Raw genomic sequence first — 18043 nt, forward strand, 5'->3', positions numbered from 1 at the left:
CGGTATGTTTCATCTGGTAGTATGTTTGGGAGTGAGAAGACAGATGGGGTTAATGAGATCTAGGGAAGGCATTGTCCCAAGAAAAAATGGAGATAAACTGCTCATAATTTAAGTTGAACTGGAAACAATGAGCAGAATCTATGCTCAGAACAGTGAGATTGAGGAATATAGAGTCCTGAACATCCACTGGGGCATATTTCAGCTTCAGAGAGCAGCTCATACCTTAGATCTTCTTCCTATCTGGCTGTTCGTGCTTTCAGACAGAGCTATTTAAAAATAGAGGCTCATCAGGGCACAAAGGAACTTGAAAATATAAAGGCTGGCCAGTAGATTTTTGCCTAAGCTAGTGAATTTATGTGATACTTTTCCTGGACTCTATTTTAAAAGTATGAGGCACTGCTATATGCTTCTTTTAGACAGAAGTCTTTAACTATTAAACTTACATTATAAAATAAAATACGTTTGTGATGTATTTTATTAAATGATAGACAATTGAAGAGAATAGTATCTGGGCTAAAAAGCTGACTGGACTAATCCAGCAGTAGAGGTTGAAGGTTTGCACTGCTATCTGCCATCCTGGGTGTGAGGTTCCCAGTTGGTGACTGTGGTAGTCTGTCTCACTGTCAACTCAGTGTTTGTTGTTTTGATCCTGCCCAGACAAGGATGAATGCTCCAAAGACAATGGTGGTTGCCAGCACGAATGTATCAACACCTTTGGGAGTTATACATGCCAGTGCAGAAATGGCTTCATGCTGCATGAAAATGGCCATGACTGTAAAGAAGGTAAGGTCCCCACTTCCTACCCTCAGAAAAGCCGAGGTACTTCAAACATGGCTTGATTCAGGGTCCTTTCTGCCCTGTGTTAGCAGGAAGTTTGTACAACGTACTAGGCTGGAGCACCAAAAAAGCCCCAACTAGCTGAAAAACTGCCCAAGAAAAAGGGGTAGGGGGCTGACCCATTCCCTAGTCTTGCCCTCTGTATCACCATAGGGGAGACAGGGTGGGAATAAGAAGTTGGGCTAGCAAAAGGAGCAGTTGTGGGACATCACCATTAGACTGGTCACTGCTGCTTCATTTAATTATTGTGTTTGAGTCAGAAGAAAAAGGATGGGCTGATCTAACCATTTGCTGATGCCAAAATTACCTTTCTTCCTGCACCACTACCCCTGCTCTGTGCTGCCATGGCCCTTCTGTGTATCATCTCCGGTCCTTGTCTGATCTCTTTATGAGCTGATTCAGCTTTCCAAGTTGGCAAAACTGTGTGAGGCTGAGATAGCACCAGAGTCAACACAGTGGAGGGGCTGACATCATCGCCCTGGGAGCAGGGCAGATGAGATGGAGGAGCAGGAGAATAAGTAGGGAGTGAGGATGTAAATGAGGTCAGTGAGGCCCAGGGGAATGAGATGGTCCATTTCACCAGCTGCCAGGTTAGCTCAAAAAAGTGTAGGACGAACCCACCAGAACTATGCAGTAATACTAAAAGGTCTTGTTTGTTGACTGAAGCCTTCCCTATCTCTGCCCTGTTGAGGGGTCTCAGTGGGCAGAGAGGAGCATGTAGGACACTAGAGTGTTCCCATGTGAGACTTGCCTCAATGTGCTCTCTCTCTCTCTCTCAAGCTGGTTGTGAGCACAAGCTGAGTGGTGCAGAGGGAATGATGAGCAGTCCCAACTGGCCTGACAAGTACCCCAGCCGGAAAGAGTGCACCTGGGACATCTCTGCAACACCTGGCCACCGAGTGAAAGTGGTGAGTAACCACAGTGGGACTATGAGGGGAGAAGCAGGCTGGGTTGTGAGGAGCTCAAGTGACTTCCCACCACCACTGTGTGAGCAGGAGGTTGATGTCTACAGGTCCTGTCTGGGGCTCTTGGAGGAGAGTGTTGTGGGAGGCTGCCCTGGCTTGCAAAAGGGCAGAAGGTCTCAAGAGAGACACCAGGAGGGGAGAGGCAGCTTAGAGGATACTCCAGCAGATGACAACTGTGGAGTATTGCCCTCCATTTACAGGCAATAACATGCCCTCCCACTCCTACCTCTCCTTGTTGACCACTTTGTTGGGGTGATATCTAAATAAGGTGGTGGCTGAGCTGGTCCCCAGCCCCTCTGAGGGGCGGGCATCAGGGCCATTTTACAACATGGCCTTATGGAAATAACAGGACATGCCCAAATCTGTGCAGATGGCCCAGGCACTGGGGGAAATAATCCCTGTGCTCAGTGGAAGTAATATTGAAGAACAGCCCATTTAGTGTGCTGGGCAGGGTTCCCAGTGGAAAAAAATAAATGCTTATAAGGCTTGCAGTTGATAACTTGTCATGCACCTATGTGAGGCAGCAAAGCTAAGGCAACATGGCACACTGGTATGGAATTCTGAGCTCTGCCACCCTGAGATCATTCTTGTCTGAAAGCACACTGTTCTGTGGGAGGAGTGGGGCAGATGCACTGTTTGACCTGTTTCTCACTTGGCATTTCATCCTCTGCTAAATCGCATACTCGGATTTACAGATGTCTGTCTTAATTCTCCATATTCTTGCTGTAGACCTTCAATGAGTTTGAGATTGAACAGCACCAAGAATGTGCCTATGACCACTTAGAAATGTATGATGGACCCAACAGCAGGTCACCTGTCCTTGGCCGCTTCTGTGGCAGCAAGAAACCAGACCCTGTAGTGGCTTCTACCAACAAGATGTTCCTCAGGTTTTATTCTGATGCTTCTGTGCAAAGGAGAGGTTTCCAGGCAAAGCATAGCACAGGTAAGCTGGTTGTCTGCCAATACCCCAGTGCCATAAGATATCATCAAGTCTCACTGCATTTTTTTACTAGGTAAAACCAAACACACTTTTCTCCCAAATAGGCTTAGCCTGAACTTTAACTGGTTGTATATTCAGTTCCCAGACCATTGCTGCCACAATACCATAAATACCAGCTTCCACAACAACTCAGAGGTCTCCTGGTATTGGACATTCCTGCTCATGCTGTTTTGTTTAAATTGGAGGTGTCTGATTGAGCAACAATCCCTTCTGTTCCACATCAACCATCGGAAAAGGAGGTGGTGCAGTTTAGTCCATGTACTGGCCCACACACAAAACAGGCCCACATTAGATTGATTATGGTAGAAGCAGAGCTGTGCTGTGGACAGACACAGCTTGATCCTCTTATCTGTCGCAGCCCAGAGGTGGGCGTGTTGTACCAACTTCTTTGAAATCCCTGCCACTGTAAACAGGTGAAATGTGCTCTGAGTGGCAGTGCATGAGAGACTGCTGAAGAGGCATCTTCCTCATTGGCTGCAGGAAAACTCTATGTTAAAGTATACCCCTTCTGCACAAACACAGGGCTACTTTTGTGTATCGTGTGGGCAGAAAAGGATTGTTTTGCTCCCCAGTTTTTTGACGTGCTTCAACTTCCTGCTGACAAAATACTTGGGATCAGAATTTCAGCTACAGGACAAGTGCAGAGAACAAAGCAGTTGCTTTCTAAAACAATACATTTTCCCAGAGTATAATGTGTCAAGAACCCCATCCTGCCAATTTAAATTGGTCACCTCTTTCCATACGTGTTCTGTACCAAAAGAACCAAACTCCTCTTGGCTCTGTGGGTCTATGGATTCATGGGTGACTGGAGAATTCACTGTTTTATGGTAGTTTGGTGCAATGTTTAATTACCTTCCCTACTGTACTTCAAGCTGGAGGTCTTTTCTGCTCATGACCAGCCCAAAAGTGGGATGAGTCTTTCTTGTGAGGTAAGGCCTTTGAGAGACTGTTTTGTGCCCTTGTTTTCCTTCAGAGTGTGGTGGGCTCCTAAAGGCTGAAGTACGGACTAAGGAGCTATATTCCCATGCTCAGTTTGGGGACAACAACTACCCAGGTCAAGCCAACTGTGAATGGGTGATTGTAGCTGAAGATGGTTATGGGGTGGAGCTAATATTCCAGATATTCGAGATTGAGGAGGAGGCTGACTGTGGGTACGACTACATGGAGATTTATGATGGTTACGACAGCACTGCACCCCGTCTGGGACGCTTCTGTGGCTCAGGGGTAAGCCATGATGGTGGTGATTTCTTAGGGATCACTGGGGGTGGCAAGGAAGAATACTGTCATACCATTTCTGGAGAGGGGCAGCTGTCACAAGCTGGTAATGAGAATGCTTTTTGACTGGGTTTTGCTTCTTCCCCTTTGGCTGGAGATCACAGCCATTTTATCTGATGCACAGAGTTGGCTGGAAAATGGTGCTGACGGACAGTCCCTTTTTAGCCCAGGGCCATGTACAGCAGCACAAGACTGCTGCACTGCTGTGCCCCAGCCCTGCCAAAAAAGTGGTGTGTAAATGTGAGAAACAGCTTCCAAAGGGCAGTTTCATTCTCAGTCACTTGCTGCCTGAAGCCAGGTTACGTTGTGGCCATGCTATGCCAAGGGCGAACAGCGGAGGGACTTACAGAGCTGCTTGTTGACTCTAGAATGGCATTGCTGTCTCCTAAACTGTTACCTGCAACCCCATTAACAGGAGTGACTCTAGCATGAGTGATGGTGTGTGGTTTTTAAAATCAGAGGGTCTGTGTTTGATTTCTCTAGGACTTCAGCAATGAAATGGAGAAGGTTCTTATTGAATTTAAAGAGAGACAGTCAGGGAGTAGGTATGGAAGAAGTCCTCACAAACTGGGGAAATGGTCTGGAATATAAACAAAGGCATAGCAGCTCAGTGTGAAAAAGTTCAGGGCAGCAGAGTAGTAATGTACCTACCTGCACACTGACAAATGAAGAATGGCTGGGAAAGTGTTGGTCCTGCAGAGAAGCACAGGGACATTGTAGCAGCTCACAACAGTGTGGGAGATAACTAGAGCTGTCATGAAATATAAGTACCTAAGTCGTTTTGCTGCTAATGAACCCTGGGAGAGCCTCAGCTGCCAAACAGGGTCCAGTTTGTATTGTGTCATTTCCTGAAAAGATAATGGCAAATTAAGAGTAAACCTGAAAACTGGAACAAGAATATCCATAAAGTCCTGTGAAAAAAAATAACTGGAAGAACTGGGATTGTAGATTGGACTGGCATCAGTCTTCAAACATAAAGAGCAAGGAAAATATGCATAGGAAGGCAGATCAGGGCAGGAGGTACTGAGCACTCAGTCTTCACATTTACTGGCCAATCCGTCTTCACTGTGAGCTTAAACTCTATCATCATAGTGCAGTTATTTAGTCTGTAGACTTGACCACTATGTACTGTCTTCTTTCCTTTTCTGCAGCCTCTGGAAGAAATCTACTCTGCAGGGGATTCCATCATGATTCGATTCCACACAGATGACACCATCAACAAGAAAGGCTTTCATGCCCGATACATAAGTACCAAATTTCAGGATGCATTGCACATGAGAAAGTAGTTTGACTGCTCCTCACAGACATTCCCCATATGAAGATTGAGATATTTAACTGTGATCTTTTTCCTTTTTTTTTTTAAAGCTTCTGTGCACCTGGCCAAAAGCAGTGTACAGTGTTTTCTGTAACTAAAACTAAATCCAGTCTCAAAGGTTTGCCTCTGCAATTATTAGCATGACCCTTTCTTGTTAACATACCAAGGACCAAAAATTTGTCTTCTAATCATACCTGCCAGGGCATAAACATTGTATTTTGCACAACTTGCCATGAGGCTGAGTAAGACTGAACTTGAATTGAGAAAAGCCTTCGTCTCTTGCATATCTTGTTTCTAGATGATAATTCCCAAGCACCCACATGAGCTGTCTGAACATATTTTCTGGTGCAGGTGATGTCGACAGATACCCAGTAGGATTTCTTCAAAGGACTTTTTGAGCCACCCACTCTCCCCTACCAGCCCAAAATACTCTGTGCAATAAGAGAACAACCCGATGGCTGGACATCCATCACTCCTTCTGTCCCTTCTATTTATTGTCTTGCTTATTGTTGAGTGGAGAGCAAGGCAGGGGACAGGGACAGTCTTTTTAGGGCTGCTAGCTACTTGGATCCCAGCAAATGAGACAGGCCCAGTGTCTGATTAGTGGTAATTGTCATGATGTACATTGAATGGAGGTACTTCGTACTTGCAGTGCCCAAGGGAAAGGTGGTGGCTGATATGGAAATGCTGTGGTGGAATGCAAAGCATGACTCTGTGATGGTGGCAAAGCTTAGTAACAGGAACGCTGAGAGTATGCTCCAGTTACACCACCAGGGAAGGCAGCTCAGAGAGCTGTGGCAGCAGTCCAGGCCTTATCTTAAATAAGGGATCTCTCTCCTCCTCACTCCACCCACGCCTGCTTTCTCAGCCTTCATTTCACTGCTTCCTTTGCTTACTACCATTTCCCTGTGAGCCCTTCCTTTTCACAGCTGAGCTGCTCTCCCCAGGGCTGCCCACCACAGCGTAGGAGTGCTCTGCAACATCAGCTAGCTGGAGCATGTCACTGAAGGGAATGCTGGGGCAGAGGGAGCCTGGGTGTCACTGAAGGGAATGCTGGGGCAGAGGGAGCCTGGGTGTCCCTGAGGCAGAGGGACACAGGCCATGCTACGGGTCAGCTCTGGTGAGCTGTGGGAACCTGTCAAACATATGCGACCTGCAGGCATGGGACTAGGAACAGAAGAGCTCTTCTGGTTTCTGCTTCCTCCTCGTTCGTCACTGGTGCATAGCCCAGTCTCTTAATTTCATGGCAAGGGTGCAAATGAGATGGTGACTTAGAGCACTTTGGGCTATAAGGCTCAGACATGCTCTTGTTTGCTCATGGAAGCTACCACAGGCTTGAAGAATTAACAGGTAGCTTGACACTTCTTCGGGAAAAAAGTAGGGAAAACTGCGCTTTTGGGGGAACCACCGTAATTGAACTGTTGATATGGGAGTTAAAAAAAAGACTTTATTCTGAATGTTTCATTAAGGCACTCATGGGCAATTTTGAGCTAAAAGCTGAGGTGTGTTAGCTTTAATAAAGTATTTATAATCCAAGGATTACTATGTTTACATAACCAATGTGCTGTCAGGCTCTGAGATGACACCTCCTCTCTGGTGTACGACTGTGGAGAAGTATGAGGCCAACGCCACTGTCAGGCACAAACAACATTCCTGGAGATGAGGGCATTTTCAGATGGATAATAAATAGACCCAGCCCTCTCCAGAAATCCTTGAACAGGATATGGTCCAAGTATTGTGAATACTAGGAGAAGCAAATGCATGAAAATATTTTCTTGCTTAGAACAAGAAAAGTAAAGTAATTTATACACACACACGGAAGATTATATGTATATAAAATGTGCATGTAGAAGACCAGTAGTCAAAGCCTTAATAAGTGTAAAGTGAACAATACTGTACCACTGACTATAGCTTTATTGCAGGCTGTATAAAATCACGTTATCTCTGTTTTGGTTTTTTGTTTGTGTTTTGGGGTTTTTTTAGCTCTGCTTTGTTTCTTTTTTTTCAAATTTTGAGGCCTTCTTACAGGCAGGACCTCTGATCTCAAGCTGTTTGACCATGCAGGTCTGGGGAAGTGAGCACTGCTAAATGAGGTGTGTGTTTGTCCTTCTTTTCCTTGCTCCAGTTCAAGCAAAATTACAGTGACTCAGGTCTGGAAATAAAATGTGACATCAGTGCCTCTGAAACAGAAGCAAAGTTTCCGGTGGCAAGCAGCAGTTCAAGTTTCCTGACCCCGTAGTGGCAGCAATGGCTCTAGGGAAAAGTGACTGTAGCAGCTGTAGACATGTACTTTAACATCTCTGTTCATTGTTCTGGTAATTTCCCATCCACCCCAGACTGGTTTGTTTCAGATGCTTGCAATGTGGTTTGACCGATGTACTAGACTCATTAGCGTTCATCCAGGTGTCTCTTGTGACAGTGTGCTCGCAACTGTTGTACTGTGCATTTCAACCAATGATCTATGTAGAATATTTCTGCTGTACTGACTGGACCTAGCAGTCAATAATTCTAAACATGTGAAATTTTCTTAAGGAAAAAAAAATATGTCAGACCCTCTGATGTGTGTGTATGTATTCTGGTCTTTGTGTGGTTTTTACATTTCACTAACTAAAATAATTTTTTAGAGGGGAAGGAGAGGAGGGTGTGGGGGCAATCATAAATGTACCTGTGCCCAGAACAAGTGAGTGAGTCTCTACATTCATTAAAGACTGTGGATTCAGTTGCACATTCTGTTGTATGCATGCATTTTCCACTTCTTCAAGGAGAGGAAATTTGTTACTATATTCCTTGTTCTGCCAACTGTTGTTTGTGTCTTCTGCTAATACCAGGTGGGATTTACTCTCTGCAGGAAGTGCTTTCCCGTGAGCCTTTAGGCTTGTCTTGCTTTTGCAATCAAGAGAGCATTAGTAAGTGGGGCAGAGAAACAAGTTGTTCAGCCAAAGAGCTACATCGTTGTTTCGTGTTCCGCACTCATACTTTAGTGGGCTGAGATGCAGATCTGCGGTGATAAACATTAGAGATCTGGTAATTAGTCCATACGTATACCTCAAAGGATGAGGCTCATTTGCTACACTACAGGCTATGGCCTTCATCAGCAGGTCCCAAAGACAAGAGACATGAAACTCCTGTGCAAAGGACAGCAGGATGAGCGTGAGGCAGATGTTCCTTATTGCAAAGTTGTAGTCCATGCACCATGGCAGCCAAATGCCGATAGGTAGAACGTAAAATGCTTTTCCTCCTCTTTCTGTCTAGTGCTTGATGTCTACCCTGCTTGCTAAGAACCATGTCTGTGTTCTTTCCCCAACACATACCTAGTTCATCTGTGTCCTACCACCTAGAACATTTCCTGTGGTGTGTCAAAGCTACCCAAACCTTCATGGTGACTGAATTTCCTCCCAGCTGTTCCCAAAGGCAAAGCAGCAACGGATATGAAGTAAGGAATAAGCATCCCCATGTAGCCTCCTGCATCAGAGTACCATGGCACAGTATGACCCTGGAATGAACCTAGAGGCTGACAGTCAAGACAGTAGGTAGACATGATTTCCAAAATGACACCCATGAGTCTTCAGTCACATGGATAGTTATAGAGCAAAGCAATGTTGAAACATTAGAAATGATGCAGCCCAAGTGAAGCTGGTAGGAAATGGGAGGTAAAATAGAAGGTGGGACATGAACTGGAGTCACAGCTGTTAAAGAAACACACAGACATTTGCGGTTACAGCAAGATTAGTTCTTACTGTGTGCATGATCTGTCTATTGCGTGTGTAAAGATCTTTTGCAGGTTTGTAGTTTCTCTACTGTTCAACTATTATGTTCCCTTAACATCTCTTTCCACACTGTCTGCCACCAGTGCTGTGACGGCTGGTCCTTTTTTTTCTCTCTACTTACTTATAGAAACAGGACTTAATTTTCCAGAAAGTGCCCAAAGACCATCCAGTCACTGTGTGTGAATTGATAAAGGGCATATCCATTGTCTGCCAGAAGATTCTTCATCCTTTAAAAACACAAGTACCCATGACACAACTCACTTCAGACAAAGAACGATGCCTCAGACCAGACAGGCTTGTTGGTCTCAGCATTAAGGCAGCAGAAATCCTTCACTTTGTTCTGACATTTCCAGCAGGTGCTCTGGCAGATGAGGTGCTAGCCTTAGAAACCAAAAGCAGGATTCCCCTCAAGCTGATCTGTGGCTCACCCTAAGCATGCTCTTGGAGCCAGGAGCTCTTATTTGCCGTGTATCTGGCAGAGAAGAGGTGGAGTCTCCAGTGCCCTGAAGCCCAGCTTCTCAGGTGCATGCCAGACCCTGCCCCTGGCAGGGACCTGGCTCTGTCAGGTGTGCTGGGACCCAGCCAGGTTGTCTGAGTCAGCCCAAGAGAAATGCCATCGTTTCTTCCTTTTTGCAGGTCCCCAGTTTGTGTATTAGGAGGAAGAGAAACTCATCTTAAAACGAGCACTAACCTTGGCATTGGGCAGTCTGCTGTTACTGCATGCAGGGATTTCTCGAGGAGAAGAGCAAAATGGTGAGTAGGAGTTGGTTGGCTTTGTTTGGATGAAAGTAGTGAAAGGACGAGGATGTCATAGAGCAGAAGAGGTGAGGCCACTGAACCGGTTATCTATCGGTTGAAAAGCTCCCTGGGATGTTTAACCCTCCCATTCTCTGCCCTGACCAGATCAGTCAAGCTGATTGCTTGCTGTGCATTTCCTTATGGTGCAACAGATAGGTTCAGATATCTGCCTGGATTTTAACATCTGCCCCAGCTTTTCTGTCCTGGAGGTATTGCCTGGTCTTAGGGCAGTTGGAGCAAAGAGGAGACTGATGCCCTGGATCATGAAGTGGACCCTTCAGGAGATTTCTTGTCCTGGGAGCTGAAACGTATCTGTTTAAAAATGGCCAGGTGAGAGTGGCTGAGAGTAAAACCTCCCTCCTCTCAGCAGCTAGCTGACTCTGGGCTAAAGCAACATTCTCCTCTGAAATGTAATAATTAACTAATTCCATGAGCATTCACTGATCAACAGAAGACTTATGGGAGTGCAGCACAAAGTTACTTGTTAATGGCATACAAACAGAAATAATATATTAATGGCTTTGATCTCTCTAACCTCTGTTGGTCTTCTCTCACTTCTCCCTGTTGGTCCCCTTGGGATCTCCCTTTGTCTCTCTTCCTCAGCCCTACCCAGTGAATGGCCTGTGCCAGCTCCATCCAAGAACTGGTGAGTTGTTATCCATGGAGCTTTATAGGCATGAAAGAGGAGTGGTCCCTGCCCATCAGCAATCAGAGTTTGAGCAAGTGCAAGAAAAGCTAGGGGAAAGGGAGTATCTGTATGTTGGGGAGTTGATGCTGAGAGGTGGAAGCATCTGTGTTAAAACTGAGATGTAAATCCAGAGCACCTGATCATCGTGTGTGTGTTAATTGTATTCATCCAATTCCCCTCCCTTCCGTGAGAGGCTCTCTGCACTGAGATGCAGGGTCCCAGTGATGTGGACTTGGCTGGGAAAGAGGCCTGTTTCCTTGTGGTCTCTCCTTCTCTTTCCAGGTCTGCAGGATGCTATGAGTTACTGAATGGCAAAAAGGGAGAGGGAAGGGTTGCAATGTTTAGTTTTTCCCTTAGCTGCAGTAAAAGGTTTTCTCTCACCCAAGATGTGCTCTTGGCAGGCAGTCAACGCTGTCGGGAAACCTACCTGACTCATATCAGAGTAACTGGTACTGAGAGCCCCTTAAAAGTTACTCTGGAGTAGTCAGGGCAATTTGTGAGCAAAAGCAGGAGCACTAGAGGCATAGAAAGATCTCACAATATTTAATTACATTCACTTTACGTTTAGAAATTTCAGAGCAATGGTCAGGAGTTTTAATCAGGAGGATTAGAAGCATCCTCTGCTTTCTTTTTTTAAGTAACTAAATTGGAGGTCAATCGTAATCTTCATGTCTCTCCTGATGAGGCTAAATACAAACTTGTATACTGATCCATTTTCGCAAGTAACTTGAGACACTGGTTTTAAACCATGGGGCAACTGAGAGAAACAGCCTATTTTTCAGTGTCTTGCTATGGCTTTCTGTATTTGCTTGCTAGCAGGTTAGACACTTCAGTTTCCAAATATGAAGTCTTAGGATATCCCAAATCTTGAATTTTGTAATTCAAGTCAGAAGAGAGCACAAATACCCACTGCCCTGCAAGTCACCTGTTAGAGATTTAAGGGCAGAACTAGGTTTTTCCTTTAAGTAAGGAGTTATATGGTCTATCTTCTTGTGTCCCACCTTAAGAAACTAAGTATTTAACCTTGGTGACAGAATAAGCTAGGAAAAACATTTCTTCTCAAATCAATGGCTACCAATCAGGTTATTGTGAGTAACAGACCTATTCCATTGCATACACAAATGTAGTTTCACAAAGAACTTGACCTGAGAAAGGTGACCATATGTAAATATATTATTGATGTGGCTCTTTCTGTTCAAACTTTCACTTAACTTGCATGCACAGCCCTAGAAATAATAATGAAGTTCATTAAGTGCACTGTCTTTAGCCTAGAAGAAAGAAATAAATTTACAGTTTCAGAGAAGGGGCAAGTATGAAAATCCAAGCTCAAATTAACAAATCAGCTATTCACAAAGCTGTGGTTTAGTGAGTAAATCCAAGGAAGGCACAGTATGAAATCTGGATGAGAAATGTCTGCTATATGTCATTCCCAGTTGGCAGCCTGGATGCAGCAGTACCTGCATCTCTAAGTAGAGTTTGAAAGAGATCCTTTTCACTCAGTGGCCGATTGCTAGCTGTGTCTGCATGCCAAGAGGCATTTCACAACATCTGCAGTCCTGTAGCTAAGCTGTTCAAAGGTTAAACTTCCAGTACAGCGTTCATTGCTTGCATATAAAGGCCACATTTCTAAACAAACCTCCAGCTGGTATCTGTAATGGGAGGATAAATTCTGGATCTTTTGGTAATCTCACCCCCTCTTTGACTTTGTTGTGGATTACGGTCCTCAACACATAGTGCTGTGCCCCGCTCCTAGACTACAGAACTTGGACTGATCCAAATCTCTCATGACTCGCATCTTGAGCCTTCCTTCTCCACAACCTGCTATTGACAAGCTTTCACTGCACTGACCTCCTGCTTTGAAGAACCAGGCCCTCTCTCCTCAGCGCATGGCAACAGAACTTCTGCAGGCAGAAAAAGGACAGCTTTCTGCCAGCCCCTCTCTGCTGGCTTTTTGTGGATGTAAAGCAAAGCTCTTTTGTCCTTTTCCTGATGCTTTGCAGAGCACCAATCTCAGCTGCAAGGGAGACCTCAGCAGCTTTGCTCTTTCTCTTTGGTTTATTTAATTCTTACACGTTTCTGGGACTGACTGGTGTTCTCACGTAAGTGTCTTAAAGGAGCTGTTTCATACAGAAGTGCATATTAATTGCCCCTGGATTATAGGAGAGGCTCCTGCAACTGCTTGTCCCGATAATCCATGTCTGAAGCTAAGCTTCTTCTCAGTACTATTCCCATCACTAGCACTGATCCCTGCAGGCAGCCTCAGCTGCCCATAGAGCTCCCCATATAATGTACCCAGTATTGCTTCCAGCAGTAATGCTGCACCAGCAAAAGAGGCTAAGAGCAGCTTTCAACTGTCTCCAAGCGTCTTTTTACATTCCTCCCAGATGGCAGAGTCTCTATATCCCATCTAACTGACAGAAAGCACATCTAACAGAGATTCTTCTGAATACTTCCCTTCCTATGTGTGGGAACACTCTGGTCAGCAAGGAGTTAATATGTTTCTGTCATTTTCATCTGTCCTTGAATCTACAGAAGCAGGCACATGAGATTAGTTTGCGACTCAAAGGTTGCAGGTGCAAGTCCTTGCTGGTTTACAAGCTACTGTTGTACTCCAGCTCCCAAACTGCAGTGGGGTTACACAGTCTTACCCTTTCTCACTTGGGAGCTGTTGGCATAAATGCCAGCGTAATTAAACAATAAGGCCCCTGACTACTCAGAGGCCTTACATGGTATAAACAATTCAGGCAAAGCAGTTCATGTTTCCTCATATCTTCAACAGCATGACAGAGTTTTTGTTTTCTCTGGAGTAACTAGCATACCTACCCTGTTCTGCTCAAATTACTATATTCTCATGTTATCATTTCCAGTCACTTCAGAAGCACCCCTCCCCATTCCATACCTGGCCAGAAGCATCTCCCAATTGCTAATATTCAGTTCTGATTTTCTTTTTTTTTTGTTTGTTTGGTTTGGTTTGCTTTTGTTGTTTGCTTTGGTTTGTTTGGTTTGGTTTGGTTTTATTTCTCTACAGGAGACATCAGAGTCATTCTCATGGTTTTACAATCCAACAGTAAATTTGGTAAATACACTGCTTAGGGTGAAGATCAGCTAGCTGCACACCATCACGTTATCTGTAGGAGCCAGGGGGTGGAATTCTGGAAGAGAAATTTCTGCTTTTATGAGTGAGTGTTGATGTGGATCTTCTGATAGACTGTCCTAATGATGCTGATGGTATTTTGTAGCAATAAAGAAAGGTGAGAGTCTTAAAGTACCCAGATTCCTGCATTTGTGCCTGTTTTCCTGTTTATTTAAAAATTATCAAATCCAGCTAGAAGTTATTTTGCTAAGCCTGTAATGCAACAGAACTTCTTTCCTGCTCCTTTCGCCAAAGAGAACGTGTATGTTGTTTCAGATTTCATTTCTGTTTTCTCACAGTGGGAGAGGGGATGGTGAGGGGAGCAGGACACCAGCCATCACAGCAGTTACCAGATGGTCCTTTACGTGTCCTGATACTCAATTAAGATACATGTCATAGCCAATTCTTTGGTAAAAGACACAAGGTTCTTCTCTCTCCACCAAAAGTTGTGGACCTGCAAAGAACTGGTATTTCTAATCCTACCTTCCTGCTTGCTATATTGTGAAATGTAGTCTCTGTTCTGATGGACAGACTCTTTCTGGTTTTGCATCCTCCCAGTCAGGGTTCAATGGCATTTCACTGCTTTGTTATCTAGCCAGGAATCAGTCGGTTGCTTTTTTCTGCTGAATCATAGTCATTGTGTACAATCAGTCCAGCCACAGCCTGCCCCAGAATGAGGAAAGGCAATTTTCTGACTGCTGAGTTGCTGAAAGATGACTGTAGATGTGGGTATTGATCATGGCTATTCTTTGTTAAACAGAGCATCTGTTATCTGCAGGGTCCAAAGAAGACCCATCTGGCCTGTGGCCTTTGAGGAGACATGTTCAGCTCTTGACCTCTGGCCTGTTCCCAGAGCCCTCTCCCGAGGGCTGTCTGGGGTGGATGCTGGGTCCTGCAGCTCTCAGCTGTAGCTATATCAGCTTGAGATGGTGGGTCAGTCTGGGAGAGGGGAGAAGAGAGGCACCTGCTGTCATCACTGCCTGTGTGGTGGACTTCCTTTTTGCTGGAGCTGCCTCATAATTTGGAGCTGAGTGTGACATTTTGCAATGGGTAGAAAATGCCAGAGGGTTTTGTGTTAGAGCACACAAGGATTGCTAGAGCCCTGCACATGCATCTAGGCAAGGCCGTGCAGGCAGCTGCCTCCAGCGCCGTGGGAAGGACAGAGAGCAGACTGTTACAAACACACATCTTTTCTGGGGCTTCCCACTCCCCTTTGTGCTGCTTTTCCGAGTCCAACTTTCTCTGGGATATATTTGTACTTATCTCTTGTACAGGCTTTGTATATGCTTTTTTTTCAGCCTCAGACCCCTTTTTGAGGAAAAGCATATATTCCTTCCCTTCAGCCAGAGACACTGTTGGAAGGAGCAGAATTTTGGTTCTTGCTTATGACTGGCAAGTACAGACCATGACCTTGGAGCATAGCTGGGTGCTCCATGTGTTACTGACCATGTTACAATATGCTGTTGTTGGAGTCTTGCAGCTGCTCACTCTCCCCTTGCTTGCTTTGTATGAAACACTCTTTTGTATATGTTCTATAACCATGTATTTCTAGACTTCTGCGCAGACATCTGGAAATGCAACTGTCCAGCCAGATTGCTCTTCTGGGGTAAGAGTATATTACACTGTTTAATACAATTGATTACATGGAATTTTTTCCCTCTGCAATCAAACCTCTGCTTCCCCTGTCCACCCCAGTTCACAGTACAGCTGGGCTGGAAGCTACTGTTTTGATCCAGGGCTTCAGGTTTATTCCTCATATTGACTTTTCTTACTGTTTTATGGTAGCCACTCACTCGGCTACTAACTCTGTTGTAAAGGACCACACTGCATGCATTTGACTGGGCTATCTTTCTTTGTAAGTTAGTATGAACCATGGGTGGTTGGAGTAGCCACAGGAATACCCAGCATTCTGGCCTTGGTCCTTGCTGTCATCTTGGCAGTGGTCTGTATTCTCCGGTGGAAGAACTACAGCTGGAACCAGGTGACTACCTTCCATCTCCTGGGTGTCTTGCTGCTTCTAAGCCTAGATTTCCGTATCAGAAACCTGATTCAACACCCTTTTCAGCTCTTGGGAAGTTCGGGACCACATCTCTTGACTTTCCAATTGTTTCTGCTCTGTCTCTCAAAGGCTGGACCTCAGCCTAGAATTTGAAGGGTTCATGAGGATAAAAGAGAAATTCACGTTCAAATACTGAAAGGGCACTGCCAAGTGGTCTGTTTAAATAGCAGGAAATTAAAAATCCACAAGCTATCACCATTGTTCTTCAGTGGATTTCTCTCTCATTTCCTACAGGAAATCATCCTCTCACTACAAATGGTGTTATTTGGCTCCAGAAACATTGCCAAGGTGTTTCGTAGTGTGTTTAGTTTGATCACTTGCTTCCTCTGTTCGAGCCCATGGGGTGGGTCTTCATGCTCTGCCTACATCCCCACCAGAGTTAGGAGTTTCTGTAGCATCATATTTTTTCCTCTGAGGTGAAAAAATCATCTGCACCACAAAGAGACAGTCAACCTGCCCACAGAGGAAGAATACTGTGAAGCATTCTGGCAGCCAGAACATTGACAGTTCCACTTAAAAGGTCCCTTTTCTTTCCCTACCAGTTTACAGATGTTTTTGACCAGCTTTTTTGCATTCTTGGATCTTTGTTTTCTTACTTTAGCAAGTAAGGTAACAATACTGAGGGAGACAATTTCCCTGTAGTTGTTGTTGGTCAACATCTTTCCCTTTCCTTCTTTTTCTTTTTTTCCCTCCTCTCTTCTCCTCTTCTCTCAAGTCTAAATGTGAAAGCAAAGGTTTTCCCCTATGTTAAAAGACCAGATAGATTTTGGATGTTCTAATAAGGGCAACAGTCAGGCATTGATGTTTCCCTTTGCAAGGTCATTCTCATGGGCAGGTGTCAAGTGGACCCTATGATTGTTCCAAATGAAGGAGTGTTTTGGTATCCAGCTTAAAATATGTTGGATATTATACCAAATATTATCCCCTGTGTGGTTATTTATCCCCCGAGTACGTCCTGCGTTCTGGAGCTGTTTACTAACAGAACATTTTCTCACTGCCCTGTGCTTCTCATGCAGTTGTTTGTGACTTGTTGATAGATGTTGTTTGTCACTGTTTTGTTCATTGCTTCAGACGAATCAACATCCCAGCCAGCAGGAAGGACATGAATATGAATCATCCCCTCCCAGACCTCCAGATGTAAGCCATCTATTAATTTGTCAACATAGCACACATGCTGCTGAGTTACTGATCACAGGACTGGCTTTAAGGGTAGCCCTAGACTAATAGAAAGCTCGTCATAACCTCCTCCCCATGCTTGCCTGTGTCTTCTACGTGACTGCTGTTTCTGGTTGCATGCGTGTCCATTTGATGCAATCCCATATGAGAGGTCAGCAATGGTTTGCCATTGTTTTAGAGTACACAGGCATTAGCACTGCAGCCTTCGTGGGCAAAAAACGGAGGGAGAACGAGGGATGGACCTGACGTAGGCAGATAGGATATTTCCTTCAAAATAATGCTTAACATTTTCAAAGGGAGGTGGGAATTCTTGCATACTGTATTCTCTGCAGTACTCACTTGGTTTTCGAGTACCTTGTGACAACCAATCAAAGAAATTATATTTTGCTTCTAGGACTTTTATATGACCATGATGCAGGGGACAACAAGTATCTATGTAAATGAAGATCAAGACAAACACCTCAAACTGAACATCCAGACACAACCAAGACCCATGAGAACAAAGGAGCCCAGAAGAGAGTTGCCTGTGGTGGAATATTTTTATGAAAACCATCCAGTCTCTAACTGAAAGAAAAGCACCAAATTGTATCTGGGGCCAGAAATAACAACCAGAAATAACAACAAAACACAACCCTTTTCCTGGACACCAGGGGTGACACAGTTGCCGTTTATGAACAAGAGAGTTTTCTCTTTGTGCCTACATGAAATTCTATAGAGACCAAGACTAAAAGTAATTGGATGGAGAAAGAACTTGTTTGCAGTTGTGCCTCTGAGATGTAGAAGCAAAATCAGATTCCATTGGAGTACCCCAAGATCTCCGAAAGAGATGGTTTTGCTGTTCCCCTACATTAATTCATTTTAATAAAGAACATCTAAATCCCTGCAGTGATACTGATGGTAGAAAAGAGCAGCCAGAGAGTTGGTTGCAGTCCCAGGTAACTGAGTTCCTTTGCCTCAACCTTCAAAAAACAGGAAGGCATTCTTTTCATTTGGCAGAAAGCCCTCAGGCTGCAGGACCCCCTTCCCCTCC

The 18043-nt window shown here is 44.7% G+C and overlaps 1 protein-coding gene and 1 long non-coding RNA gene across 7 annotated transcripts in view; both read left to right on the forward strand.

Annotated features, from left to right (window-relative positions):
* Nucleotides 1-6431, forward strand: part of TLL2 (tolloid like 2) — an 87487-nt gene extending 81056 nt beyond the window's left edge. For all 5 annotated transcript variants that reach the window (XM_032694201.1, XM_032694202.1, XM_032694203.1 and 2 more), the window contains 5 exons: nucleotides 658-783; nucleotides 1618-1745; nucleotides 2532-2745; nucleotides 3776-4026; nucleotides 5229-6431. In XM_032694201.1, the coding sequence (XP_032550092.1) occupies nucleotides 658-783; nucleotides 1618-1745; nucleotides 2532-2745; nucleotides 3776-4026; nucleotides 5229-5363 (854 nt within the window). In that variant the 3' untranslated portion in view covers nucleotides 5364-6431. The remainder of the gene's footprint in view (nucleotides 1-657; nucleotides 784-1617; nucleotides 1746-2531; nucleotides 2746-3775; nucleotides 4027-5228) is intronic.
* A 1982-nt stretch (nucleotides 6432-8413) lies between these two features.
* Nucleotides 8414-18032, forward strand: LOC116789913. Of its 2 annotated transcripts, none has more exons than XR_004358193.1 (3): nucleotides 8414-10603; nucleotides 16909-16974; nucleotides 17408-18032. It is a non-coding gene; the product is annotated as an uncharacterized LOC116789913 (long non-coding RNA). The 2 variants fall into 2 exon arrangements; XR_004358192.1 differs by lacking the exon at nucleotides 8414-10603 and adding an exon at nucleotides 15401-15759.
* Nucleotides 18033-18043: the final 11 nt, after the last annotated feature.

Source organism: Chiroxiphia lanceolata, chromosome 8, assembly GCF_009829145.1.
Source record: "Chiroxiphia lanceolata isolate bChiLan1 chromosome 8, bChiLan1.pri, whole genome shotgun sequence".
NCBI classification, from domain to species: domain Eukaryota; kingdom Metazoa; phylum Chordata; class Aves; order Passeriformes; family Pipridae; genus Chiroxiphia; species Chiroxiphia lanceolata.